Genomic DNA, 27,970 nt, shown 5'->3' with positions numbered 1-27,970 from the left:
TGGATGGGGTGGTGCACCTGCCCTGACAGGTCCCCGTGTGCTGACTGCTGCCCCCGGCCCAGCAGGTGCGGACAAAGGATGTGCTGTTTGAGAGCATCAGCCACCTGATCGACTACCACCTGCAGAATGGGCAGCCCATTGTGGCTGCCGAGAGTGAGCTGCACCTGCGTGGCGTAGTCAAGCGGGAGCCCTGAGCGAGGTGTCTCCAGGTGCGTATGGGGCCGCCACCCACTAGCCAGGTTTCTCTGTCATTAAAAAAAAAATCGGGACACAGTTCATGTACGTACAATTCACCTGCTTAGAGTTACAGCTCAGTAGTACCCAGCACCTCTGTCTGGTTCCAGAGCATTCCATCACCTCAAAAAGAGACCCCACACCCAACAACAGTCACTCCATTCATTACCCCTCACCCCAGCCCCTGGCAACCACTAATCTACTTTCTGTCTCTATGGATTTGCCTTTTCTGGAGATACCACATAAATGTTACCATTCAATTTGTGACCTTCTGTGACTGGCTTCTGTCAATACACATGAAGCTTTTAAGGGTCACCCACACTGTAGTGTGTATCAGGGCTTCATTTCCTTTTATTGTTGTTCTTAGGTGCAGTGAGGTCAGCTTTGACTCATAGCAACTTTATGCACAACAGAACGAAACACTGCCCAGTCCTGTGCCATCCTCACAATCGCTGTTATGGTTGACCCCATTGTTGCAGCCACTGTGTCAATCCATCTCATTGAGAAAACTGAACCAAACCAAACCCACTGCCGTTGAGTCAATTCCGACTCATAGTTTTTATCTCATTGAGGGTCTTCCTCTTTTCTGCTGACCCTGTACTTTACCAAGCATGATTTCTCTTGTTTATCCATTTGTCTGCTGATGGACACTTGTGTTGCTCCTACTTTTTGGCTATTGTGAATAGTGCTGCTGTGGACATTCACGTATGACTTCTTCTGTGACATACATTCTGATTTCTCCGGGGGCATGTATCTAGGAGTTGAATTGCTGGATTTCTTGGTAACTCTGTGTTTACCTCTATGTTAAAGAGGATTTTGGGGGCCCCTGCTGGGTGCTCTGGCGTCCTTCCAGGATGATAGGGCATTTGGCCACCCCAGAGGAGGCTTGGGACTGTGGCTGGTGGGGTGGAGGCAGTGGGGCATCCTTGGTGGAGGGGGCAGCGTCCCACGGGGCTGGCAGGTGCTGTGTGGCTTCGAGGTGGGCAAGGTGAGATGCCAGGTGGCTGGGCTAGGAGCTGCGGAAGGATGGGGAGAGACAGGTGGGTCTGGTGCTGCAGGATCCCTCTGCTTAGAGAGAGGGACTGTGGGGCAAGGGGGCAGCCAGGTGTCCAGGCAGGAGCGTGAGGCTGAGCTGGGAGGGGGTGGGGCGGCATGGGTAGACACTGGGGAGCAGGGGAGGACTCAGGGATGCAGGAGGCCAGGAGCTGGGTGAGGGGGCCATGGAATTTCCCTGAAGGTCTGAGCAGGAGAGGAGCTTCTGGGCCAGGTCGAGCTGCTCTCCAGTCTCCATGACAACAGTCGCCTTCTACCTCCTCCTTCCTGGGCATCACTCTCCCCTCTGCCGCAGCCTCCTCCCTCCCCCGTCCAGGCTTTGGGCTGCCAGCAGAGGGGGGTTATGGGCTGGGGGGGGTCTGCTTCAGGTTGGAGGGTTCTATGAAATCCTGAAAACCATCTGCGTCACTGTGGGCCTGTAGGTTCCTCACCTGCCAAAGGTTCCTGATTCCTTCCATTTCCAAAGGGGTTAGTGGCCCAAACAGTAATGCCGATGGCAGTAATAGTAGCTGCAAAAGGCCCTTCTGGGCCCCAGGCCCTGCAAAGGTGTTGTTGTCAGGATTCCCGCTTTGCACCTGGGAGATGGCCCAGAGAGGCTGAGGCGCTGTCCTGGGTCACAAAGTAGGGTACTGGGGGCTGTGCTGTATAACCAAGTCTGGAGCTCACCAGGAGTGAAGCCCTTTTGTTCCACTGAGGCAGAAGCTTGTCAGGAATCTGGACCTTGAACTCAGGCTGTTCTGGGATTGTGGTAACTGTCTCAGTTGACCCCTGACATCTGCTTCCCTTTCTCCCCCAGGTGGTGGGTCTCGTGGGTCCTGCCCTGTTCCCAGAGCCCCCGGTGGCCTTACGAGCTCTCAGCCTGTTGGACACGGTCAGGCCAGAACTGCCGCCATCTCTCCTTCCTTCCGCATGAGCATCCGGAGTCACCCTCCTCTGCCAGCCCTGGGGGCCAGGGTCAGCCGGCCTCTACCCTTCACCTGGAGTGAGGCTGTATATACCAAAGACGGAGCCTCTTCTCGCCTTTAAGAATATATTGAAAGCAGTCCTCTGTGTTGGGACCTGGCCTTGGGTGCCAGACATGTCTGGGGCTGGGAGGCACATTTCTTCTCCTCCAGGGCTGGACTCTGTTTCTCTCCTGAGAAAGTGAGGGGCCCCATGGCTTCCTCCCTTGGCTGGCTCAGTTTCTCCTCTTGAAAACTGGGTACACAGTTGCTTTCTTGGGGGAGAATTAAGGTGCTTTGGGGTTCTTAGGCTGGGCACATGTTGGCATTACAGTGGGGGCAGCCTTGAGGTTCCCCTGGGATGATGGGGGACTCCAGGACAGTTGGTGGGGGGCAGTGTTGTGCCCCTGCCCACATGGACGAGGAAGAAGAGGATGTGGCTGCCTGGCCCGGCGTGCCCACTAGCTTTCCCGTCCTCCCAGCTACTGCCCTGGACTGGACATTTGGAATATGTTTGTAATTAAACCTGAGAATAACCATGAACTACAGCCCGCCTGCACATAAGGGGCCTCACAAGTTTATCGGGATGAGCCCCCCAGGTCGAAGCTAAGGAGGAGGCTTGGGGGTGAAGCTGGGCCCCCATATTTGGCCTCCCAGGTGCTGGAGAAGGTAGACGAAGGGCTGAGGGCCTGGAGTCAGAGAAGAGGGAGCCGGACCTGGGGGTGTGCCCATGTTGTGGGGTGTGTGTGGGACGATCCCAATCTCCCCAGAGTCCCCCAACATCTCTCTCAGCCACCCATACTTTTTATCCCAAAATAAGTCACACTCCAACTTCTCTACCAAATATATCCCCAACTTCTCTTTGGAAACACCCTGGTTTATCTCCCAATGCTACAAACCTTTCTTTCACAGATACCCTAAATATATATGGCAAAGACGCTCCTCACTTCTCCCCTAAATACGACCTGACTTCCCAGCCGTCTGTTTTCTTGAGACATTGCCAGTCCTCTCAGACTCCCCGTCTCCCTCCCTGCTTCCTCCCCATTCTGATCCCTCAGCTTCGGCCTCAAGCACCCCAACTTCTATTCTTTAGACCTTCTCCCACATTATTTCTGGATTCCCCCCCTCCCCCGCAAGAGACCTTGTTTTCCCCCAGGGCCCTCCTCTGAATCCTCCCACAAACATGGCGCATCTCCCCAGGAGGTCACCCACCCTCACCACGTCACTGCCTGGGTCACACAGCCTCTAGGTTGAGGGCAGAGGCTGCCTGGGGTCTGGATTTCTGGGCAGATGCTATGCCCTCTCTGCAGTCAGCAGGCCCCATCCCGTGCCCTGGGGCACCTGTCATAAGGGTGTGGGGAATAAAAGCCACTCTGGTCTGTTCTTGACTAGGGGTGAAGTCCTCAAAAAGCAGGGCCAGAAGGGACTTGGGTTCATCAGTTTCAGAGACCTGGAGGCTGAGAGCCATCCATCCACCCGTCCATCTAACACCTACCCATCCGTCCATTCATCCATTCACCTACCCACCCATTCACTTATCATTCCACCTACCAACCCATCGATCACTCTAACAATTATCCATCCATCAATCAAACAGCTATACATCCATCCATCTAACCATCATTCATGTCATTTATCCACCCACACACCCACCCAACTATTCATCCATCATTCCATCTAGCAATCTAATAACCATCTATCCCTCCATCGTTCATTCCATTTATTTATTCAACCATCCATCCATCCTCCCATCCATCCATCCATCCCTCCCTCCCCCCTCCCCCTTCCTCCCTCCCCCTCCCTCCCTTCCTCCCTCCCTCCATGCATCTTTCTGTTCAGTCATCCTTCCATCCACCCATGCATCGTTACATCCATCTACTCACTCCCTCACCCATCCTCCATCCATCCATCCACCCATCTGTCCATCCACCTACCCACCCATCTTAACATTTTTTAACAAGCCTGCATCAGCCCTCTTATCTGCTGTGACCAAGACCAGCCTGGCCACATGGAGCTCACAGTCATGTGAAATTAACCAGTGAATCACATCACCAAGTGTATAATGACAACTGAGAAAAGGAGAGTCCTGATTCTTAGCGGTCCCAGGAGGTCCGAGAGTGTTTCCCTGCAGGAATGACACAGAGGCAGCGTTTTGGATGGCAGGAATGTCAGGTGCAAAGGCCCTGTGGCTCGTGGAGCATAGGCTATGCAGGGGACAGAAGGGTGGCGAGTGTGGCTGGATGTGAGATCAGAGGGCATGGAGGGGGCAGAGGACACAGCCGAGCAAGACTTGGTGCCAGAGAGAGCTGCTGAGGGTATGCTGCAGGGGAATGTTGAGACGCACCAGATTTAAGAAATTTTATGCGAGAGAGGGGTCTAAACGCCTTCATGTATTCATCCATCCATTCGTTCACAGCCCTCTGTCCTCAGGCCCTGCCACCCCCTTGTCCTCCTCATAGTCCCTGTTTTCAGGCACACCCACTGTGGCAGGGCTGAGAACTGCAGGGACTTGGGGTCCTAACATTCTCCCCACTTTGCAGGCAAGGAAAGGAAGGCTCAATGAGGCAGGTGACTTGTCCCAGGCCACGGGCCACACCGCCTAGAGCTGGGATTCAAACCCCAACTGGCCCCCCGACTCCCTGAGTCAGGAAAGCCTCCGGGGCACCCTGGCAGGATGGGGACTGGGATCTGGAGCTCAGATGCCTGGCTGCAGTCCCATTCCACCTTCCAGTATTCACTCAGCAAACCCTCCTGGGCCCAGCCTCACCTTCAGGGAGCCTAGCGGAGGGGCCAGGAGAGACCGGGCTCTAACCCAGCTGTTACCTCAGACAAGCCACTCCTTTCCCTGAGCTGCTCTTGAGCTGTCTCGGGTAGGACAGACACAGATGGCATTAATGTCTGTTACCCCATAAGTCAGTGACATGGCTGCCCCGAGGAATCAAGCCACGCCCTCATACCTCAGTTTCCCTGTCTGGAGATAAGTGTGATGGACCCTCCCCTTTCTGTGAGGGCACCCTGGTGATGCAGTGGGCCTGGGTCTCTCCTTTCTCTGGGAGAAGATGGGTCGGGACTGGAGCTGATGGCAGCCTTTTTGACGTAAGACCCCTCCTCACACTTCCTTGGGCAGTCCGCCTGCTGGAGGCAGAAGAAGGCAGCCTTTTAGCATCAGTTTCCCCTTTCTGCCCCCCACATGTGGCTGTTGCTGACCCTCCCATGCTTGTCCTGTGTAGGTGGGGCGGGGGGGGGGATTGAGGACCACGCCCACCAGGTGGATGGGGCTGCCAAGCTCTGGGCTGGGAGGAGCCAGGCTCTCTCCTCACCTTGGGCCTGCTGCAGCCTGGGAAGGGAGAGGGCAGCAGGAAGCTTGTGGAGGACGTGGGGTGCTGGCGTCTACCAATGCAGGGCACACAGCTAACCAGCTGGAAGGGGGGCTTGGGGCCACCCTGCCCGACCCCTCTGAGGTTGGGGCAGCTCTGGGGTGTGCTTTTCCCTCTGAGCCTCAGTTTTGCCAGTCCCCAAATGCAATGGGGTGAGGGGCAGGCTCCAGGGTGCTCTGCGAGACTTGAGCAAAGGTCTCCGGACTCTGAGCCCCTTCTGTCATCTGTGCGCAGAGGCCATGAAACAGTGAAACCTGACACCACTCCCACTCTTGGACCCATCCCAGGCGTTTTGCAGATATTGACCTTCACTAGGGCCGTGTGATGCAGGGGATGGAGGCCCAGAGAGGTTCAGGTACTGGCCTGAAGCCACGCAGCCAGGAAGTGGTGGCGCTGGATCCGAACCTGACTGGCTGGGTCCAGAATTGCTTGGCATAGAATAAACTGACTACCTCCTCCCAACACACCTGGGGAGGGATCGTTGGGGAGCAACCCTCAATATCCAGGCCCAGGGCCAGCCCCTCATCAGGAGGCCTGGCACTGCCCCCCTCCCCCAGATCTGAGCCTGGCCCATAGGCACAAAGGAAGGAGACAGCCCCCGGGCCCTCCTCACTCTACACCTGCTGCAGGAGGGAGCACCGTTCTCAGTGTCACCGCTCCTACCATGGTGCTGATTCATCCATTTGTCCAATAGATATTTATAGAAGTCCCCATCGTGCCAGGCCTCGGGGACATGCGGAGACAAGATGGCAGTGGCCCTCTCTCTGCAGTGCCGGGCCCAGTTGGCACAAAGGATGTCAACCAAGGAATTGTGCTAGGACATTTTTTAAAAAATAATACTTTATCGTGTTTTTGGTAAAAGTTTACACAGCAAGTTAGGTTCCTCTTTGACAGTTTCCACGCAAATTGATCAATAACATTGTTACGTTTTTCACATTGGTGTCAACATTCTCTAGTTTCCCTGTCCCTTTATCGCCTCATCTTTGCTTTGGAATAAATGTTGACCTTTTGGACTCATACAGGTGTTTTTTTAGTAGAGCACTGATCTGATGGGTGATATCCTTTATTCTGTGTGCCACTCTGCTTTTCTTTAGAAGGTGATCTCAAGGGGTAGTTTTAGTTCAAGGTTTGAAGAGTGTCTCAGGGTGATAGTCTCAGGAAATCTTCTGGTCTCAGTTGTCCTCTTAGTCTGGCCATTTTTATGAATTTGAGTTTTGTTCTGCATTTTTCTCCCATTCTAACTGGGATCATCTATTGTGTGTCTGGTCAGATCCATCAGTGGTGGCAGCTGGGCACCATCTAGTTCTTCTGGTCTCAGGAAAGTTGAGGTCGTGGTTTGTGTAGGCTATCAGCCTTGTAGACTTGTTTCTTCTCTGAGAGTTTGGTTACCTTCTTACTCTTTTGCTCCTAACAAATAGAGACCAATAGTTGTATCTTAGATGGCTGCTTGCGAGCTTTTAAGACCCCAGACGCTACTCACCTCAGTAGGATGCAGACATGGACTTTGTGAGCTATATTACACCAGTTGACTGAGTTGTCCCATTAAGACTACGGTTCTGAGTCTTCATACCCAGAAAATTAATTTTGGAAGGTGTTTGGTTACGTCTGAGAAGTGTCTGTAATTGTGTCTTCTTTATGGATATATGTGGCTGCACACACATGTGCGTACTTATACATAGATACAGATATTTCTGTGCTCACCTATGTATACACCTGTAACTGCCTGTATATCTATATGCCTATACACATATGTATGTGGCCATACAATCGTTTTTGGGTCATTTTTGGTATTGTTGCCAAATTATATATGTCAATTTCTTTAACATAAGCATCTTTTTCTCTTGAGCGTTTCTCAGGGACATCATTTACTTTGGTCAAGGTGTGCTCACTACACCCACGTTTGTTACCGCTTTTGCCATCACCAAAAACAAGTTTCTACCATCTAGAGTGCTTCCTCTTCCCTCCCCTTCTCTCCCTGGTAACTACCATTGAACATTGGTCTCCTTATATATGTCTAGGCTTGTCTTCTTGTAAAAGAGAGCTCATACAGTGTTTGTCCCTATGTGCTTGACTTACCTCACTCAACGTTATCCTCTCTAGGTCCACCCATGTCATACTGTGTTTTGCAGACTCTATTGATCTTATGGTTGCATGAATGTACCACATTTTCCTTATCCATTCATCTGCTGATGGGCACTTTAGTTGTTTCCATTTGTTAGCTCTTGTGAGTAAAGGAGCTAGGAACATAGGAGTGCATATGTCTATGGTGTCATTATTTTTAGGTGTTTGGGGAAACCTTGGTGGTGTAGTGAGTGGTTAAGAGCTATAGCTGCTAACCAAAAGATCAGCAGCTCAAATCCACCAGGTGCTCCTTGGAAACTCTATGGGGCAGTTCTACTCTGTCCTATAGGGTCACTATGAATCGGAATCAACTCACGGCAACAGGTTTTTTTTTGTTTTTGGGGTATATGCCTAGGCATGGGATTGCTGGATCATAGGGTAGTTCTATTTCTGTTTTTTTTAAAAAGCGTTATATTGTTTTCCACATTGGTAGTACCATTTAACACTCCCACCAGCAATGGCAGGAGTTCCAGTCTTTCCACATCCTTGCCAACATTTGTCATTATCTGCTTTTTTTAAATCGCTGCTATTTTAGCTAGGGCGAGATAGTGTCTCGTCGTAGTTTTGATTTGCGTCTCTCTAATGGCTGATGATTTTAACGGCTTATGGTTGTGATCATCTTTTGCTGGCTGCTTGGATGTCTTTTCTGGTGAAGGTTCTGTTCGTGTCCTCTGCTCACTTTATAACTGGGTTGTCTTTTTGTTGAAGTTTTCTATAAATTCTGGAGATTGGACACTTACCTGATATGTCATTTCTGGAGATTTTTCCCTGTCTGTAGGTTCTCTCTCCACTGTTTGGATAATGTCTTTTGATGAGCTTAAGTTTTATGTTTTATGAGGTCCCATTTGTCTATTTTGTATTCTTCTCCTCGTGCATTTGCTATAATGTTTGTTACTCTATTTTTACAAAAGATCAGGTCTCGTAATTTTCTCCCAGGAATTTTGTAGTTTTAGTTTTAACATTTAGGTTTTTGATTCATTTTGAGTTAATTTTTGTGTATGGTGTGAGGCATAGTTCCTGTTACATTTTTCTGCAGGTGGATATCCAGTTTTGCCAGCACCATTTATTAAAGAGACTGTAACCCTGGTAGCACAGTGGTTAAGAGCTGCGGTTGCTAACCAAAAGGTCGGCAGTTCGAATCCACCAGGCGCTCCTTGGAAACCATATGGGACAGCTCTACTCTGTCCTATAGGGTTGCTATGAGTTGAAATTGACTCGATGGCAATGGGTTTGGTTTGATTTGGTATTTCTCCCCATTGAATTGACTTTGATGCTTTGTCAAAAATCAATTGTCTGTAGATGGCTTAATCCTGAGTTCTCAGTTCTGATCCACTGGTCTAAATGTCTGTCGTTGAACCAATCCCAGGCTGTTGGATCACTGCGGCTGGATAGTAGGATTTGATTTTGGGGAGTTGCACTAGGATATTTTCACAAAAGCTCATCAGATGATGACGCATGGTTGACCCAGGGTGGCAATCAGAGTGCACTTCCTGGAGGTGGTGGTGGCAAAACGACACGACACATTGATTGGTGCCTGCCTCCCTCATTAGACTGTGGGGCTACATCAGTTTGCATCTAGACAAAGTGGGGCTCCTCAATATTGGGTTGAAAAGCTGAGACAGGCCTCTCAGAGGAGTCATGGCCCCCCTAAGCCTCATTTTCCCCATCGGGACATTAGGACTCTAAATCCCACCTCACTTCAAGGTGGACTGGAAGCATTGCAGGGTTGGGGCCTCTGGCAGTCCCCATCTGCCTCCCTTTGCCCCCTCCTCTGCGGGTGACCCTGTGGCCACTCCAGACTAACTCAGCAAGACGCAGAACGGGGACATTCCCAGAATGAGGGAGGCTTCCAGGCAATCATAAGTGCCAGGCTTCAGCTGGCCCTGGTGATATATTACCCTGCTGGCTCCTCACAAACTGCAAACAGAGACCTGATGTGGGAACGGATAGCCTTGGGTTCCAGAAGGGGAAACTGAGGCTGGGAAGAAAGAGATAAACAAGGATCTGAGACAAGGGCTGGCAGAAGGGGCCTCAGGTCAAGGTAACCTGTGGCCCAGGAGCTGAAGAGAGGCTTGGTCTGGGCCTTCCCCTTGGTTCGCTCCTGTGAAAAGCAGGTGCTGTTTCCTCCCTTCTGGGAGCACAACCTGCCCTTCATCGCAGCTTCCTATTGCACTTGCCAGAGACCTCACCATACCTACAGTTGTATTGTTTACCTGTGTACTTGATCAGCGTTGGTCCCTCCCACCAAGACACAAGGGCTGGGAGCTGCATCCCTCACGGCCATGTCCCCGGTGCTTGATCACCGTTCTGGCCCTGAGGGCACTAGGTCCACATTTGCTCACAAAAGGAGGAGCAGAATTTGATCCGCAGCTGCTCACCCCTCAGCTCTAGAAAGAAACCCTCACCTTCCACATTTAGAAATCGGGCGAGCGGTAGCGCAGACCTATTGGGTGGTTGTGGGGACCAAAGGGGTGAGGGAAGGACGGCTGAGAGTTTGCGTCGAGAACTGCCCGATAAATTCAGCTGCGATGGGCGTTGTCGCTATTATTTCACTCATCGTCATTCCCCTGAGCAGAAGGGGCCACAGCAAGTGGGGTATGAACTAAGGCTCGGGGTTTCCGGTGGTGTCCCCAGCTCCTCACATCCGCCAGCAAGTGGCGGTCAGCGAATCGTGGCCACCTGCCCACGTTCCACTGTCCATCCGCAGCCAGGTCCTGGCAAGGCTCCTCCCCGCGACCCGCCGGCGGGCTGCTCCTTGGCTGGGGTGGCTGGGGGGGTGGGGGGTGGGGTGGGGTGGGGGGGCAGAAGGCGAGGGGAGGCGTGTGCAGAACGAGGGCGGCGGTACTAGGAGGAATACGGTGTCCGCGTCCGCCGGGCTGGGCGGTTTCCCGCCGCCGCTGGTGAATGAGTCCGACTGCGCTGCCGTCGCCGCCGGTATTAAAAGCTCTGGCCGCGTCCCCGCGCCAAGCCTTCGCACCAAGACCCCCGTGTGCCCGCGGAAGAGCCCTTAGTCCCGGTCCATCCCTAGGCAGGTAAGTACAGGGACCCCAGTAGCTACCGCGGAGGCTGCCCGGACACCACCCCCACCCCGACCTGAGCCCATGGGGGCGGGGCGGGGGGGTGTCAGCTTGCTGCGCTGTGAGTCCCCAGACTTAGTGGCCCCCTCCCCCCGCCCCGAATGCCTGGACCCCCGGCCCAACGAGCAGCCACAGGTGGGAGCTAGGGGGGCGGAGCTGGGACACCCCTGGGCCCACCCGCATCCTGGGTGTCCTCCCTCGAGACAGAGCGCGCTACCCTTTAGAAAGCGCTTTGAGAGCCTCAAAAAGGGGTTGGGGGCGGAGAGGGGCCACGCTCCCTCAGAAGCTTCCCCCAGAGCGGGAGCTCCACCCCCACCTCTCTGGGCTTTGGTGCTTAGAAGTTGAGAGCGATCGCGGTGGGAAGGGGAGGGGTGCACTTGGCCACCCTCGTCCTGGGTTCCCCCATTGACCCTCCATTTCCTCTGCTGGCCAGCGTGGCCCCGCAGGGGAGCTTCCTTCTGCCAAGGCCCTGTCCGGGTGGCCCAGCAGGGACAGGTATCCAGGTCCCCCTGCCTCCTTGACATCAGCCTCTCTCTCCAGACGCCGACACCCAGTCCTGGTCGTCCACCCGCCGCCCCCATGAGAAAAACCAACATGTGGCTCTTGGAGCGGCTTCGGGGCTCTGGCGAAAACGGCGCCTCCAGGGGCGAGGCGAGTGACAAGGCCTCCAAAGGGGCCCTGTACAGCAACGTGCTCACGCCTGACAAGATTCCCGACTTCTTTATCCCCCCGAAGCTGCCCGCGGGCCCCGCCGAGACCGAGGCCCCGGCGGAGCTGGGCGCGTCCGCGTCCGAGCAGAACCTGGCGGCAGCCGCGCCCCGCCGCGCCCCCCGCAGCCCGCGGCTCCCGGCCAAGCTGGCGGCCGAGAGCAGGAGCCTCTTGAAGGCGGCCACGCGTCACGTCATCCAGATCGAGAGCGCCGACGACGCGCCAGTGGAGGAGGCAGCCGCGGGCACCGAACCCCTGGCCCAGGGTGCAATGTCCCTGCCCTCCGTGTCCAAGGCGCAGACGTCCTACGGCTTCGCTACGCTGGCCGAGAGTCCGCACACGCGTCGCAAGGAGTCCCTTTTCCACAGCGAGCACGGGGCACTGGCCCAGGTAACTTCGCCTGGTTCTGCGCGCCGCCGGCCCGCCGCCAAGGCCAACGAGGGCAACGGCTCGGCCAGAGAGGCCGGCGGAGCCCTTATGAGCCCCGGGCGCTACTTTAGCGGCGGGGAGAGTGACACGGGGTCCTCGGCTGAGTCCTCCCCGTTCGGGTCCCCGCTGCTGTCCCGCTCCGTGTCGCTGCTCAAGGGCTTCGCCCAGGACAGTCAGGCCAAGGTGAGCCAGCTGAAGCACTCCGTGGGCCGCCACGGCTCCCTGTCTGCCGACGACAGCACGCCTGACACCAGCCCTGGGGCGCGGCGCCGCCTGAACCGTCGCGCTGCCACCCCGGAGCCCGGGCCGGAGCCGCCGCGCGCCGAGCACGCCGTGCGTCTGGGCCAGCGGGGCAGCGTGCGGCTACTGGCCGAGTACGAGGCGGCCCAGGCCCGGCTGCGAGTGAGGCTTCTGGCGGCGGAGGGCCTCTACGACCGCCTGTGCGATGCTCGCAGCATCAACTGCTGCGTGGGGCTGTGCCTGGTGCCCGGCAAGCTGCAGAAGCAACGCAGCACCATCATCAAGAACAGCCGCCACCCCATCTTCAACGAGGACTTCTTCTTCGACGGTCTGGGCCCAGCCAGCGTCCGCAAGCTGGCGCTCAGGATCAAGGTGGTCAACAAGGGCAGCAGCCTCAAGCGGGACACTCTGCTTGGCGAGAAGGAGCTGCCCTTGACCGCCCTGCTCCCCTTCTTGTAAATGGCCCAGGGGAGATCCCCCATAGTCCCTTGAAGTCTCCCCATTCCCCTCTCCACTCAGCCCCCAAGGGCAGGTGACCATTGGGGAGGGCGGATGGGCAGGTGAGTTCAAACTCAGGCTGGGTTTGACCCTGAGGCAGCCATGGGGCTCCTGGGCACTGGGTTGCAGACAGCGACCAAGATATTATTTTTCAGGAATTCACTTCTTCCGTGGAGGAGGGGAGGGGGCTGTCAAGGAAGACAGAGGGCCAATTCTAGGGACTCCTTCCCCTAAGCTCTGTGCCCTCCACAGCCTTTCCTCATGGAGCTCCAGAAAGAGGTGGCTAGGCACCGTTGTGGAGAGGTTGTGAGCCCTAGAGCTGACTGGCATCTTTTCCTTCACGGGATGGTATGCTTCCCTCCCCTAGAACCCTGCTGCCACCCCAGACCCTGTCTTACCCCAGGCCTGGGCCCAGATCCTGCCCATGGCACCCATCAGGGCGCAGGACAGGCTGGCTCTGGGCAAGGCGTGCACCTGACAAAGGAGAGGCAGGAAGAGAGAGCAGCCCAGCCGCCACCGCCGCCGCCACCGCCACCGCCACCACCACCACGGAGCTCAGAGCAGAGGGCGTCTCATGAGAGCAGTTGTTTCTCTACTATTCACTGAGAGGGGGGCAATCCCCGCCCCCACATGTCAGCTACGGTTCTCCCTGTCTGGCCTGGCTGTCCCTTGTGCCTGCTTAGGACCCTGTGTCCCTGCGGGGTCGTTTGGAGCCACCCTTGGTGGAAGGGGTGCCCAGAGAACAGCTCTCGGCTCCTGGCCCCCTACTCATTCTTCCCTGTCCCTCTGAGGCTGGGGACTGCCACCTCAGGGCCACCCTGCCCACCCTCTGCCCAGTGCCCTTGATGAGCTCAGCAACTGTGACCATTTACTCCACAAGTGTAAACAGGCTTTGGTTAGGGTGGGTGGGCGGGTGTGAGTGAGTCACTGAAGGACCCACTGAGGGAGACCTGGCTGTGGCTTTTCACGCTGCTAGGTGGTTGCACGGGCTTAATTGTTGTGTCAGGTGGGTCCTCGGGTGATTGCTGCAGGGTTTTCTAAGTTGGAATGAAACAAAGAAATGAGGGGCCAGGCCAGCCCTGCCATTATCCTTTTCCCTGCAGGGCGTGGGCAGACTGGGGCATGCCTCTGGCCCCTTAGGGATGCTGGGGGCTATTGCCTCAGTTTCACCCTAGGGAAGACCAGCTCCTTCACTTGTCACCTGGGGGGACTGGGAAATGTAGAGTCAGGAGGGACCTAGGGGAAGATTTGGCAAAGGGGTGATGGCTGAATAGGGAGGGGCACCCAGGACTGGAGGAGGGTGTTGTTCCCTGACACATATTCAGGTGAGACACCTGTGCCCCAGGTGTGTGGTCTCCTTGGGATTTAGAATGAGGGCCCTTCTCAGAGCCCCCTTCTGGCCTCTGTCCTGGACCCTGCCCCTTCTTGGTTTCTGCTCTGGTGCCATGGGGGCTTTCCCCTTCACGTTAGAATCAGGGGACCTCCAGGGTGGAGCCTGGAGAAGCAGACAGATGGGCCCTGCCTGGAGTTAAATGCCCAGATCCCACCACCCACCCCCTTTCCTTCTGACCCTGACCTCTCCTGGCCTTGCTCTCCCCCTTGGGGAGCCCTTGTTTTATACACCCCTGCACTGTTTGATTAGCTGTGTGTTTGGAGTTGACTGTGGATAATTCTTTAAGACACCCCCTCCCAAGTGTGTTTGTTTATAAATGCCGTTTTTAGTGCAATAAAGGTGTTTCTGGAGTGTGGGGGTGGAGATGGGCTTGCTCTGTGTTTAATAATAATAACAAGAGAGGAATTTCGCCTCGAATTCTAGGTAGGTTGGGCGCCCTGGACATCTGAGAAGTCCTTTCTCACCCCGTCAGACTCTCTGCTTCCACCTCCACCCTCCTGCGTAGGATGCAGGCAGGGAGTCATCAAGCCAATGGGGAGATTCCAGACCTCTGTTAGGACAGCAGCTGATCTTTATGCAGCACCTACATTAAATTTGCCTCACCCTAGAAGTTACCCATGACACAGGGCTGCTCATGTCCCCATTTTGCAGGCGAGCAAGCTGAGCCTTTCAGTAACGTGCCCAGGACGGGCTTGCTGCTGGGAGCCAGGATTTGAACCCAGCCCCCAGTGTGGCCACAAAAAGAGAGGTGCCAGGTCTGCACCTCTTGGGCTTTGTCCACTTGGGGACAGAGACCGGACATGGGGTGCCACCTCCAATGGTGACCCCTCTGAAGCCATGAACTGCCAAATCTGGGGAGAAGCCCTACCAACCTGTCCAGGTCCCCTCCAACCTGGAGACCCCAGGGCCGGAGGCAGGGGGAGAGCCTGGCTGCCAGGCTTCACGCAGGCAGTTCCCTTTGCCTGGAAACCCTCCCCCTAGTTTCTCCTTGGCCTTCTGGCACTCCTCCCGGAAGCCCTCCTAGTGCCCTCCCTCTTGTCTACACCCCACCTTGGCTCAAACCTCTTTACCGCTGTCTGTGCATGTGTCTGTCTCCGATGCCAGTGTGGGGACGGATTTATCCCTATTGCCTGGGTGTCCCCAGCACTGTGTCAGGTACCCTGGGTGGGGAGGTGCTTGGTGAATAGGTGAATAAATGGACAAACATGGCCTGTCCCCCACTCTGGCTCCTGCAGGGTTGCTGAGGCCAGGGGCGGCAGTGGCAGGGTGGTCCCTGCATCCCCCCCCCGCCCCTGCTTATGGAAAATCACAGCCATCTTGGCCTCCATTTCTAGTGGGGTTTCCCAACCTCGCCTTCCCATGTCCCATTGAGGGAAGAGGTGGCCCACGTTATCATCTCCATTACGGCATGTTGAGAAGTGAGAGTCCCTGGGTGGCTCTGTCAGGAAGGCAGAGGGTTTGGAAAAGATGTCATGAGAACAGATGTGGCCCCATGTGCACAGACGATGCACCCTGGGCTTCACGTGTTCATTCCTGCAGTACCTGTGGATAGTTCACTCCACAGTGAGGAAATGAGGATGCAGAGAGGTCCAAGGGCAGAGCCACCCCTCCCCCTTCACACCCAATTCAAGGCCATGCCTCCTCCCTCAGACTGAGACTGCGCCCCCCCATCCCCAGGGGCCCAGGCTGGCATCTTGAGGAGCCTTTGCGGAGAGGGGGGGTCCAGAGAAGCTCCCACTGCCGACAGCGACGTGAGCTGCGCTGATGAGGCTGGTCGCCCCCCGGGAGGCGTTGCCAGGGCAACCGGGTGCCTTCTCCCCTCTTCCCACCAGTTGCTTGGCACTGGGCTGCTCTGTGTATGGGTGTAAACCACGTGCATATGTGTTTGCACATAACCATGTGTGCACACACATGCACACACTTGCGTGTCTTGTGTGTGTGCATGTACCACAAGCTTCCATGTGTGCAAAAATGTGCCACGTTCATGTACATGTCCTTGTGCGTGTGTGTAATCGTGTGTGCACATGTAACAGCATGTGTGTGATATGTATGCAATACCACATGTGTGTAACTGTGTGTGTGTGTAACCATATGTGTGGGCATATATGCTTGTGTGCCCATGTGTGAAAACAGCCCTGTGCCTGGGTGTAGGGCTGGGTGCAGCCTTCTCTGGGTCCTCCCTGACCGTCCTGATGTCTGAGCCCTTGTCTTGTCTCCTCTCCACCTGATGACCACTCGTAGGGCTGACCCTTCATGACTCTGATCCCAGTCCACTGCCAGACAGGGGCTTGAGGGCAGGACCAGGTGGCCTTGTCCCCTGGGGAACAGCAGGTGCTTAGCACGTATTTGTTTAAAAAAGAGCTAAATAGTGACTCTGTTTCTTCTGTGGGCAACCAAAGGATTCTAGGAACATACAAATGGTTTTGTGCCTGCCCAGCTCCAAGCGCTCTGCAGCTGCCCAGTGCCCTCAGGTGAGTTTCACCAGCTGTCCTCTGTGCTGGCCTCTCTCATTCTGCCTGTCACCTTGTCCTCAGGGTGGCCCCAGCCCAGATGAGTCAGACAGATTTCTATGTTGTTGTTGTTCGGTGCTGTCGAGTCGGTTCCAACTCATAGCGACCCCATGTACAACAGAATGAAACACTGCCCGGTCCTGTGTCATCCTCATAGTTGTTGTTACGCTTGAGCCCATTGTTGCAGCCACTGTGTCAGTCCATCTCATTGAGGGTCTTCCTCTTTTTTGCTGACTCTCTACATTACTTTTCTACATTACCAAGCATAATGTCCTTCTCCAGGGACTGATCCCTCCTGACAACATGTCCAAAGTATGTGAGATGTAGTCTCCCCATCCTTGCTCTTAAGTAGCATCCTGCCTGTACTTCTTCCAAGACAGATTTGTTCATTCTTCTGGCAGTCCATGGTATATTCAATATTCTTCTCCAGCACCATAATTCAAAGGCGTCTGTTCTTTGGTCTTCCTTATTCATCGTCCAGCTTTCAGATGCATATGAGGTGTTGCTGATCCTGGTCAGAATGAGTTCACTCTCTGCACCTGTGGCTTCCCCAGTGCTGCAGAGTGCCCAGCCCACAGTGGGTCTTGTGCAAATGAAAGAGGGGTGTGTGGGTGTCAGCACACTTTGCTCCCGGATGCTGCCATCCTGAGTCTTCCTACCCTCTGGCGGGCACGGGCAGCCAGGGTCACCCCACGTCATGAGACAACTTGGTGCAAATTAGAAAACGGTGCCCCTTCCTCCGAGTGGAGCTGGTACAGGGGACAGCAGAGCCGAGAGATGAGGAGTCAGGTGTTTGGACTCGCTGTGGGCACCTGGGACCAGATGTGTCTGGAGTCCACGACTTCTCACCTTTCAGTTCAGAGGACCAATAAAGTCCCCTTTTTGCCCAAGCCAGCATGATTTTTTTTTCTTTCATTTGTAGCCCAAGAACGAGGACACAGCAAGTCTCTTGTCTGAGGAAGGAGGCCCAGTGCTGCTCTAGGTGCCTGAGGCTGGCATGAGAAAGGGAAGCTGAGAAGGAAGGGAGCACTGTGAAGGCCTGGCTTTGTACATCCTGCAGACCTGGAAGGAGGTTGCTGAAGTGAGGGAATGAGCTTCCCGGCAGGGGTGTAATCAAGGCCAGCTTCTAAGGAGGTGCAGAATCTGAACAGGGAAAGGACCCCAGCTCAGAATGGAAGAAGGGAAGCGGCATTGGGACGGCAGAGAGAACCCAAAGGTAGAGGAAAAATCTCTTGCAACTGAGTCAATCTGAACTCATAGTGGCCCTATAGGACAGAGCAGAACTGCTCCACAGGGTTTCCAAGGCTGTCATCTTTATTGAAGCTGGCTGTCACTTGTTTCTCTCCCAGAGCTGCTGGTGGGTTCAAACTGCAGACCTTTTGGCTACCAGCCAAGTGGTTAACCACTGCACCACCAGGGCTCCTGGTAGAGGGAAGAGGCTCCGGAATCCAGCCCTGACCCTCAGCCTCCCTGCCTGTCTCAGTCTGTGTCCCTCATTCGCTGCCCCTGCTCTGAAGCCGCCCATGGCTTCCCGTGGCCCCCACCCTGGCATGAGGCCCCAGTCTACCCTCCACCCTGTGTGCCCTACACTGCAGACCCTCCCCCTTCCTGACCCCCAGCCTAGCAGGCCCACTCCTGCCCACTCTTCCGGGGCCAGGAACCCCAACCCTGACACGCCGAGGGGCAGGTTAGGTGGTGGCATTCAAGCTCTAGAGTTTCCACTCTGCGGGATCCCAGGCTCTCCAGCCGCCAGGGCTGTGAGGAGGCGCCGCAGGGCCACACGGGGACCGTGCTTCCTGCGTGGCGCGCACCCCACAGACCAAGGAGGCACGGTCTGGCGACGATAATTAATGTAATCACATTAGGGTGGTAATTATAGACACCACAGACCCACCGAGGCCAGGGCTCCCTGCGCCTTCCCCGCCTGCACCTGCTCCTCCTTCCGGCTGAGCGAGGTTCCTGGTTTGCCCCCCTCCCCCCCCAGCGTAGGATTCAATTAAGCTTTTGTTTTCTTCTCAGCTCCTCTGCGGGTGCGGAGGGAGGGCTGCCGGCGGCCACTCTGCCGACAGGAGGAGAAAAATGACTTCAATAAAAAGGAAGCTCGAGGGAGCAGACCCGAGCACACACCCTCCTCCCACGCCAAGCCGATCCGCCTCCGTTCCCAGCCCACCTCCCCTTCCCCCGACTCAGCCGCGCACGGAGGTGAGAGCGCAGGGTCCCAGCCGGCGAGGGCTCGAGTCCTGGCTCCGTGCTCAGAGCTGGTTGCCTGGGGCTGAGCCTGTTTACCTTCCTGCGCGGCGGAGATGGTGCAGGTGACCCCTCCAGGGTTACATAAGATGCTTCGCGCAGTGCGTGTATTGAGCCCTAGCTGGGGGGGAGGGGGCAGAACAGCCCATTGAATCCTCACCAAGACCCTGACGGCCTCATTTCACAGATGGGTAAACTGAGGTGCCGGGAGGTGAAGTGATCTACACGCCATCGCACACCTGACACATGACCGGCGGAATTCGAATCCAGGGCTGGTCCAAACCCCAAGCCCTTAACCTCACTGGCTGCTGCCCAGTCGGACCCCACTCGCAGCCCCTCTGCCCCCCCGCCCCGAGCTCCCCAGCCAAGACCAGAAAACGTTCTCATTTCTCAAAGTCAGGAGGTAACTCTGAGGTAGACCTCAGCCCCAGCTCCCTGTAGGGGACCTCAGGCAAGCCACCTCTCTGAACCTCAGTTTCCCCATCTGTTATGGATTGAATTGTGCTCCTCTCCAAATATGTGTTGTAAATCCTAACCTCTGTCCCTGTGATTACAATTCCATTTGGGAATGGGTTGTCTTTGTTATGTCAACGAGGCAGGATTAGTGTAGGGTGGATTTTGAGTCAATCCCTTTTGAGGTATAAAAGAGATTAAACAAGCTAGCAGAGCAGAGATGTAGGAAGAGAGATGCCAGACACACTGAGATCCCCAAGGAACCAGGAAGCAGAAGCCGAAGAGACAAGGACCTTCCTCCAGAGATGACAGAGAGAAAGCCTTCCCCTAGAGTCAGTGCTATGAATTTGAACTTCTAGCCACCTCAACTGTGAGAAAATAAATGTTTGTTAAAGCCGCCCACGTGTGGTATTTCTGTTATAGCAGCACTAGATAACCATGATGACATCTGTAAAATGGGGTGCTAACCATAGATAACAACGACGCCATCTATAAAATGGGGTGCTAACCGTAGATAACAACGACGCCATCTATAAAATGGGGCGCTAACCATAGATAACAATGATGCCATCTGTCAAATGGGGTGCTAACTGTAGATAACAACGATGCCATCTGTAAAATGGGCTGCTAACCGTGCCCTTGCCTCCAAGTCAAGTTTTCAAAACATTTGGAACATTAGTCTCATCCAAACATCCAGCCCCCACGTGTCTGTCAGTTTGTCCTTCTGTAGGGGCTTGCATGTTGCTGTGGTGCTGGAAGCTATACCACCAGTATTCAGATACCAGCAGGGTCACCCACGGAGGACAGGTTTCAGCTGAGCTTCCAGACTAAGACAGACTAGGAAGAAGGACCCAGCAGTCTACTTCTGAAAAGCATTAGCCAGTGAAAACCTTATGAATAGGAGCGGAACATTGTCTGATACAGTGCTAGAAGATGAGCCCCCCAGGTTGGAAGGCACTCAAAAGATGACTGGGGAAGAGCTGCCTCCTCAGAGTAGAGTCAACCTTAATGTTGTGGATGGAGTAAAGCCTTCGGGACCTTCATTCGCTGATGTGGGACAACTCAAAATGAGAAGAAACAGATGCAAACATCCATTAATAATCAGAACCTGGAACGTACGAAGTATGTATCTAGGAACACTGGAAATTGTCAAAAATGAAATGGAACTCATAAACATCAATATCCTAGGCATGAGTGAGCTGAAATGGACTGGTATTGGCCATTTTGAATTGGACAATCATATAGTCTACTATGCTGGGAATGACAGCTTGAAGAGGAATGGCATTGTATTCATCATCAAAAAGAACATTTTGAGATCTATCCTGAAGTACGACACTGTCAGTGATAGGATAATATCCATATGCCTACAAGGAAGACCAGTCAATACAACTATTATTCAAATTTACACACCAACCACTAAAGTCAAAGATGAAGAAATTGAAGATTTTTACCAGCTTGTGCAGTCTGAAATTGATGGAACATGCAATCAAGATGCATTGATAGTTACTGGCTATTGGAATACAAAAGTTGAAAACAATGAAGAAAGACCAGTAGTTGGAAAATACGGCCTTGGTGATAGAATCGATGCCGGAGATCGCATGATAGAATTTTGCAAGACCAATGACTTCTTCACTGCAAATACCTTTTTTCACCAGCATAAATGGCAACTATACACATGGACCTCGCCAGATGGAATACACAGGAACCAAATCGACTACATCTGTGGAAAGAGATGATGGAAAAACTCAATATCGTCAGTCAGAACAAGGCCAGGGGCCGACTATGGATCAGACCATCAATTGCTCATGTGCAAGTTCAAGGTGAAAGTGAAGAAAATTAGAACAAGTCGACGAGACCCAAAGTATGACCTTGAGTATATCCCACCTGAATTTTAGAGACTATCTCAAGAATAGATTTGACGTGTTGAACACTAGTGACCAAAGACCAGATGAGTTGTGGAATGACATCAAGGACATCATACATGAAGAGAGCAAGAGGTCATTAAAAAGACAGAAAAGAAAGAAAAAAGCAAAATGGATGTCAGAAGAGACTCTGGAATTTGGTCTTGAACGTCAAGTAGCTAAAGCAAAAGGAAGAAATAATGAAGTAAAAGAACTGAACAGAAGATTTCAAAGGGCAGCTCAAGAAGACAAAGTAAAATATTATAATGACACGTGCAAAGAGCTGGAGAGAGAAAACCAAAAGGGAAGAAAGTATTTCTCAAGCTCAAAGACCTGAAGAAAGAACTCAAGCCTTGAGCTGCAGTAGTGAAGGATTCTATGGGGAAAATATTAAATGGCACAGGAAGCATCAAAAGAAGATGGAAGGAATGCACAGAGTCATTATACCAAAAAGGATTAGTCGATATTCAACCATTTCAAGAGGTGGCATATGATCAGGAACCGATGGTGCTGTAGGAAGAAGTCCAAGCTGCTCTGAAGGCATTGGCGGAAAACAAGGCTCCAGGAATTGATGGAATATCAGTTGAGATGTTTCAACAAACAGATGCAGCGCTGGAGGTGCTCACTCGTCTATGCCAAGAAATATGGAAGACAGCTTCCTGGCCAACTGACTGGAAGAGATCCATATTTATGCCTATTCCCAAGAAAGGGGATCCAACCGAATGTGGAAATTATTGAACAATATCATTAGTGTTACACCTAAGTAAAATTTTGCTAAGGCTCATTCAACAGCTGCTGGAGCAATACATCAACAGGGAACTGCCAGAAATTCAGGCCAGTTTCAGAAGAGAACGTGGAACCAGGGATATCATTGCTGATGTCAGATGGATCCTGGCTGAAAGGAGAGAATACCAGAAGGATGTTTACCTGTGTTTTGTTGACTATGCAAAGGTATTGGACTGTGTGGATCATAACAAATTACGGATAACATTGTGAAGAATGGGAATTCCAGAACACTTAATTGTGCTCATGAGAAACGTGTACATAGATCAAGAGACAGTCATTCAAAAAGAACAAGGGGATACTACATGGTTTAAAATCAGGAAAGGTGTGCATCAGGGTTGCATCCTTTCACCATACCTATTCAATCTGTATGCTGAGCAAATAATCCGAGAAGCTGGATTATATGAAGAACAGGGCATCAGGATTGGAGGAAGACTCATTAACAACCTATGTTATGCGGATGACACAACCTTGCTTGCTGAAAGTGAGGAGGACTTGGAGCACTTAGTGATGAAGATCAAAGACCACAGCCTTCAGTATGGATTGCACCTCAACATAAAGAAAACAAAAATCCTCACAATTGGACCAATAAGCAACATCATGATAAATAGAGAAAAGATTGAAGTCATCAAGGATTTTATTTTGCTTGGATCCACAATCAACAGCCATGGAAGCAGCAGTCAAGAAATCAAAAGATGCATCGCATTGGGCAAATCTGCTGCAAAGGACCTCTGCAAAGTGTTGAAGAGCACTGACCCAAGCTGTGGTATTTTCAGTTGCATCATATGCATTCGAAAGCTGGACAATGAATAAGGAAGACCAAAGAAGAATTAACTCCTTTGAATTGTGGTGCTGGCGAGGAATATTGAATATACCATGAACTGCCAAAAGAACAACAAATCTGTTTTGGAAGAAGTACAACCAGAGTGCTCACTGGAAGCAAGGATGGCGGGACTATGTCTTACATACTTTGGACACATTGTCAGGAGGGATCATTCCCTGGAGAAGGACTTCATGCTTGGTAAAGTACAGGGTCATTTGAAAAAGGAAGACCTTCAGTGAGGTGGATTGACACGGTGGCTGTAACAATGGGCTCGAGGACAACACGGATTGTGAGCATGGCGCAGGACTGGGCAGTGTTTTTTTCTGTGGTACACAGGGTCGCTATGAGTCGGAACCCACTCGATGGCACCTAACAACAAAAACAACAAACACCCAGCTGGCATCTGTTAGAGGAAAGCAGAGCAAAGTTCTAGAGCTGGCTAGAGAAAGGGCCGGAGTGGAGATGCTGAGCATGAGACGAAGCCAGCTAACGTCCTCCAGGGCAGTTACCGCAACCTTGGGGACAGAACTCGCTTGCAGCTTCTCAGTCGTCGAGGTGACATCTATCCCCACAGAGCTGAGGCACCATCAAGAACAAAGAGTAAGTCGAACAAAGTGACCTTCCCTGGGCGTCAGATGACCCCTCACAGGGGTATAGTGGGTTGGATGGTGTCTTAGTCATCTAGTGCTGCTGCACAGAGGTACCACAAGTGGATGGTTTTAACAAACAGGTTTATTCTCTCACAGTCTAGTAGGCTAGAAACCCAAATTCAGGGCGTCAGCTTCCCAGGAAGGCTTTCTCTGTTGGCTCTGGAGGAAAATCCTTGTTATCAGTCTTCCCTGGACTAGGAGCTTCTCCGTGCAGGAACCCCAGGTCCAAAGGACGTGCGCTCAGCTCCCAGCGCTGCCTTCTTAGTGGTTTAAGATCTTCATGTCTATCTGCTGCTTCTCTCTTTTATATCTCAAAAGAGAGTGTCTTTAGACACAATCCAATCTTGTAGATTGAGCCCTGTCTCATTAACATAACTGCTGCCTATCCCACCTCATTAACGTCATAGAGGTAGAATTTACAACACTTAGGAAAATCACTTCAGATGACAGAATAGTGGACAATCACACAATACTGAGAATCATGGCCTAACCAAATTGATACACATATTTTTGGGGGACACAATTCAATCCATGACAGATGATGTCCCCCAAAATGCATACCCACCTGGAACCTCAGAACATGACTGGATTTGGAAATAGGGTCTTTGCAGTTGTAATGAGTTAAGGAACTTGAGATGAAATCGTCCTGGATGGGCCCTACGTCCAATGCCGGGTGCCCTTATAAGAGAAAGGCAGAGGGACACTCGAGACACAGACACACAGAGATAGAGGGCAGACGGCCATGTGAAGATGAGGCAGAGACTGGAGTGATGCGGCCACAAGCCCAGGAACACCTGAGGCCACCAGAAGCTAGGAGAGACAAGGAAGGGTCCTCCCCTAGAGCCTCCGGAGACAGCACAGCCCTACTGACTCCTGGATTTTGGACTTCTGGCTTCCGGAACTGTGAGAGAATAAAGTTCTGTTGTTTTAAGCCCCCTAGTTTTTGTTACCTCATTAGAGTGGCCCAAGGATGCTGATGCAGGTGCCTGGGTTGACTGATGCTGTGGGGTAGCAGCTCTCACCTGGGTGATTTCCCCACCATGGGACAGTCAGCAATGTCTGAGGACATTTGTGGTTGTCATGACTTGGGGGACTGCTACTGGCATCAAGTGGGTGGAAGCGAAGGATGCTGCTCAACACCCTACAGTGTACAGGACAGCCCCACCCCAGTGAATGATCTGCCACCAAATGTCAACAATTTGCCCCCATTTTTTGCCCCTTTCCAAGTCCTAGATAATTCTTCTTAGCATGAGGATAAAGTGAGAGAAGGCATGTAAAGTGCCTAGTGTGGTGGCTGGCATACAGTAAGCGCTCAATAAACGTTAGCTGTTTCCCTTTCATTTGGCCGGTATTAACTGAGTGCCTGCAACCTGCTGAGCCTTGTGCTTGAAGCTGGGTATCCCACCATGAGCCACCAGAGAAGAACCTACTGTGGCTGACTGCAGCTTCCCAAACTTCATGGTGATGATACTTCTGGCCCCAGGTGCGCTTCCCATTGAGAGGTGAGGTCTGCAGTCAAGAGGTGGGGTCAGCAAGCAGTAGTTTAGCTTAAGATTGTCTGCCTTGAGCGCTGTGCTCTTTTAAGATCATCTATATGCGATCAAATTGACAACAGCAACTCCAAAGTTTGCGTAGACAGGAACCTTAGTGGGCGGTGAGTTTATGTTAATGGGGGAGGAACAACTCAGAAAAGGAGGGTGGGGATGGCTGCACAACCGGAAGAATGTAATAAATGTCACTGAAATGTGCGCGTAGAAACTGTTGAATTTGTATATGTTCTGCTGTGTATATTTTCTACAACAAAAGACGTGGGGTCTGTGTCTCTTCCTCCCATCCCTGGTGTGCTATGATTAAGAAGTCATGCTGCCTGACTCCAAAACCTGATCATAAAAAGGTTACAGGTTCCACCTGGCTTTCTCTCTCTTTGGGGGTGCTCACTGGCAGCCAAGCCACCATGTTGTGAGACAAAAAGTAGATCAGTGGTTGTCATGGGCTGGGTGGAGTGAGGGGAGAGGCCTGTGAATGGGTTTTGTATAGGGGTGATGACTGTGTGTGGACCTAGATGGGGGGGGTGATGGTCGTGTGTGGACCTAGATAGAGGGGAGGGTCATGGACGTGTGTGGACCTAGATAGAGGGCATGGTGATGGATGTGTGTGGACCTAGATAGAGCGGATGGTGATGGACGTGTGTGGACCTAGATAGAGAGGAGGGTGATGGACATGTGTGGACCTAGATAGAGGGGAGGGTGATGGACGTGTGTGGACCTAGATAGAGGGGAGGATGATGGACGTGTGTGGACCTAGATAGAGGGCATGGTGATGGACGCGGGTGGACCCAGATAGAGGGCATGGTGATGGATGTGTGTGGACCTAGATAGAGCGGATGGTGATGGACGTGTGTGGACCTAGATAGAGAGGAGGGTGATGGACGTGTGTGGACCTAGATAGAGGGGAGGGTGATGGACGTGTGTGGACCTAGATAGAGGGGAGGGTGATGGTTGTGTGTGGACCTAGATAGAGGGGAGGATGATGGACGTGTGTGGACATAGATAGAGGGCATGGTGATGGACGCGGGTGGACCCAGATAGAGGGCATGGTGATGGATGTGTGTGGACCTAGATAGAGGGGATGGTGATGGTCGTGTGTGGACCTAGATAGAGGGGAGGGTGATGGTCGTGTGTGGACCTAGATAGAGGGCATGATGATGGACGCGTGTGGGCCTAGATAGAGGGCATGGTGATGGATGTGTGTGGACCTAGATAGAGAGGAGGGTGACGGACGTGTGTGGACCTAGATAGAAGGGAGGGTGATGGACGTGTGTGGACCTAGATAGAGGGGATGGTGATGGTCGCGTGTGGACCTAGATAGAGGGGAGAGTGATGGACGCGTGTGGACCTAGATAGAGGCGAGGGTGATGGACGCGTGTGGACCCAGATAGAGGGCATGGTGATGGATGTGTGTGGACCTAGATAGAGGGGATGGTGATGGTCGTGTGTGGACCTAGATAGAGTGCAGGGTGATGGACGCGTGTGGACCTAGATAGAGGGGAGGGTGATGGACGCGTGTGGACCTAGATAGAGTGCAGGGTGATGGACGCGTGTGGACCTAGATAGAGGGGAGGGTGATGGACGCGTGTGGACCTAGATAGAGTGCAGGGTGATGGACGCGTGTGGACCTAGATAGAGGGGAGGGTGACGGGCGTGTGTGGACCTAGACAGAGGGGAGGGTGACGGACGTGTGTGGACCTAGACAGAGGGGAGGGTGATGGACGTTTGTGGACCTAGATAGAGGGGATGGCTGCCCAAGACTGAGTGCACTAAATGCCATGGGATGGTAGATTTTACGTTATGTGACTTTCACCTTAAAAAAAAAGTTCCTGAAGGCTATACATTTACGATTTATGCACTTTACTGTGTATGTTATACTCCTATAAAACAAGTTAAGAAAAAACAATTCCCAGAATCGGGCGCTTCTCACCCCCTCGCAGTCCCCACCCTGTCCGCCCCATCAGCCCTCCTGCAACCGCGCAGTCGCCCCAGCCTCCGTCTCCGGCGCCGTCAAGGTCTGTCCTCCCCGCGGCCGCCAGAGGGAGCCCGTGAACACCGCGACGGCCGGTCCCAGCTCTGCTCGCCGCCACGGGCTGTCCTCCCCGCGGCCGCCAGACGGAGCCCGTGAGCACCGCGTCGGCCCGTCCCAGCTCTGCTCGCCGCCACGGGCTGTCCTCCCCGCGGCCGCCAGACGGAGCCCGTGAGCACCGCGTCGGCCCGTCCCAGCTCTGCTCGCCGCCACGGGCTGTCCTCCCCGCGGCCGCCAGACGGAGCCCGTGAGCACCGCGTCGGCCCGTCCCAGCTCTGCTCGCCGCCACGGGCTGTCCTCCCCGCGGCCGCCAGACGGAGCCCGTGAGCACCGCGTCGGCCCGTCCCAGCTCTGCTCGCCGCCACGGGCTGTCCTCCCCGCGGCCGCCAGACGGAGCCCGTGAGCACCACGTCGGCCAGTCCCGGCTCTGCCAGCTGCCCTCCAGGGCTCCCACCACCACGCCCACAGGGCCCTGGAGGACTTGCCCAGTCTCCTCCCTGTCCTCCCCTCGCTCCGGCCACACGGACGTCCTCACTGTTCCCCCCGCCACGCCAGGCCGGGTCCTGCCTCAGGGCCTTTGCACATGTTGTTCCCTTCTGGACGCTCTTCCCAGGTGTCCACAGGCTCCCACCCTCCCATCCATCCACAATACCTCTCCCACCTCCCGGCCGGTTATTTTTTTTCTCCCTCTATGAGGGCCGGGGTGGGGGGAGGCTCCGTCTACCTCACCCCCTGGTGTTTCCAAAGTCTAGAACAATGGTTGGCACAGGGTAGGCGCTGGACAGATATTTGCTGAATGAATGACATAGTGAATGATGCTAAGATGCTGCGTTGCTTTACGTAGTCAACAGGCAGGCAGTGGGGGAGGCGGCAGAGGGCTTCCTGCACCAGACCGGTGCCACCTTGGAGGGCGCCAGGGACCTGCCTCACGCCCACTCGCACTCGTGTGCTCCGTC

At 53.6% G+C, this 27,970-nt stretch overlaps 2 protein-coding genes across 2 annotated transcripts in view; both read left to right on the top strand.

Annotated features, from left to right (window-relative positions):
- Nucleotides 1–3,264, top strand: part of SHC2 (SHC adaptor protein 2) — a 39,892-nt gene extending 36,628 nt beyond the window's left edge. The window contains exons 12-13 of the mRNA XM_049876050.1: nt 66–209; nt 2,084–3,264. Of these exons, the coding sequence (XP_049732007.1) occupies nt 66–194 (129 nt within the window). The 3' untranslated portion in view covers nt 195–209; nt 2,084–3,264. The remainder of the gene's footprint in view (nt 1–65; nt 210–2,083) is intronic.
- Nucleotides 3,265–11,382: 8,118 nt separating this feature from the next.
- Nucleotides 11,383–12,639, top strand: C2CD4C (C2 calcium dependent domain containing 4C). Its single transcript, XM_049875766.1, has one exon. The coding sequence runs from the start codon at nt 11,383–11,385 to the stop codon at nt 12,637–12,639; it is 1,257 nt and encodes a 418-aa protein (XP_049731723.1).
- Nucleotides 12,640–27,970: the final 15,331 nt, after the last annotated feature.

The sequence above is a fragment of the Elephas maximus genome, chromosome 3, assembly GCF_024166365.1.
Source record: "Elephas maximus indicus isolate mEleMax1 chromosome 3, mEleMax1 primary haplotype, whole genome shotgun sequence".
NCBI classification, from domain to species: Eukaryota; Metazoa; Chordata; class Mammalia; order Proboscidea; family Elephantidae; genus Elephas; species Elephas maximus.
This window is presented reverse-complemented; position numbering and strand designations above follow the sequence as displayed.

What these genes read in the sequence shown, in the direction of transcription:
- C2CD4C (XM_049875766.1), top strand. Translation starts at nt 11,383, where the DNA reads ATGAGAAAAACCAACATGTGGCTCTTGGAGCGGCTTCGGGGCTCTGGC.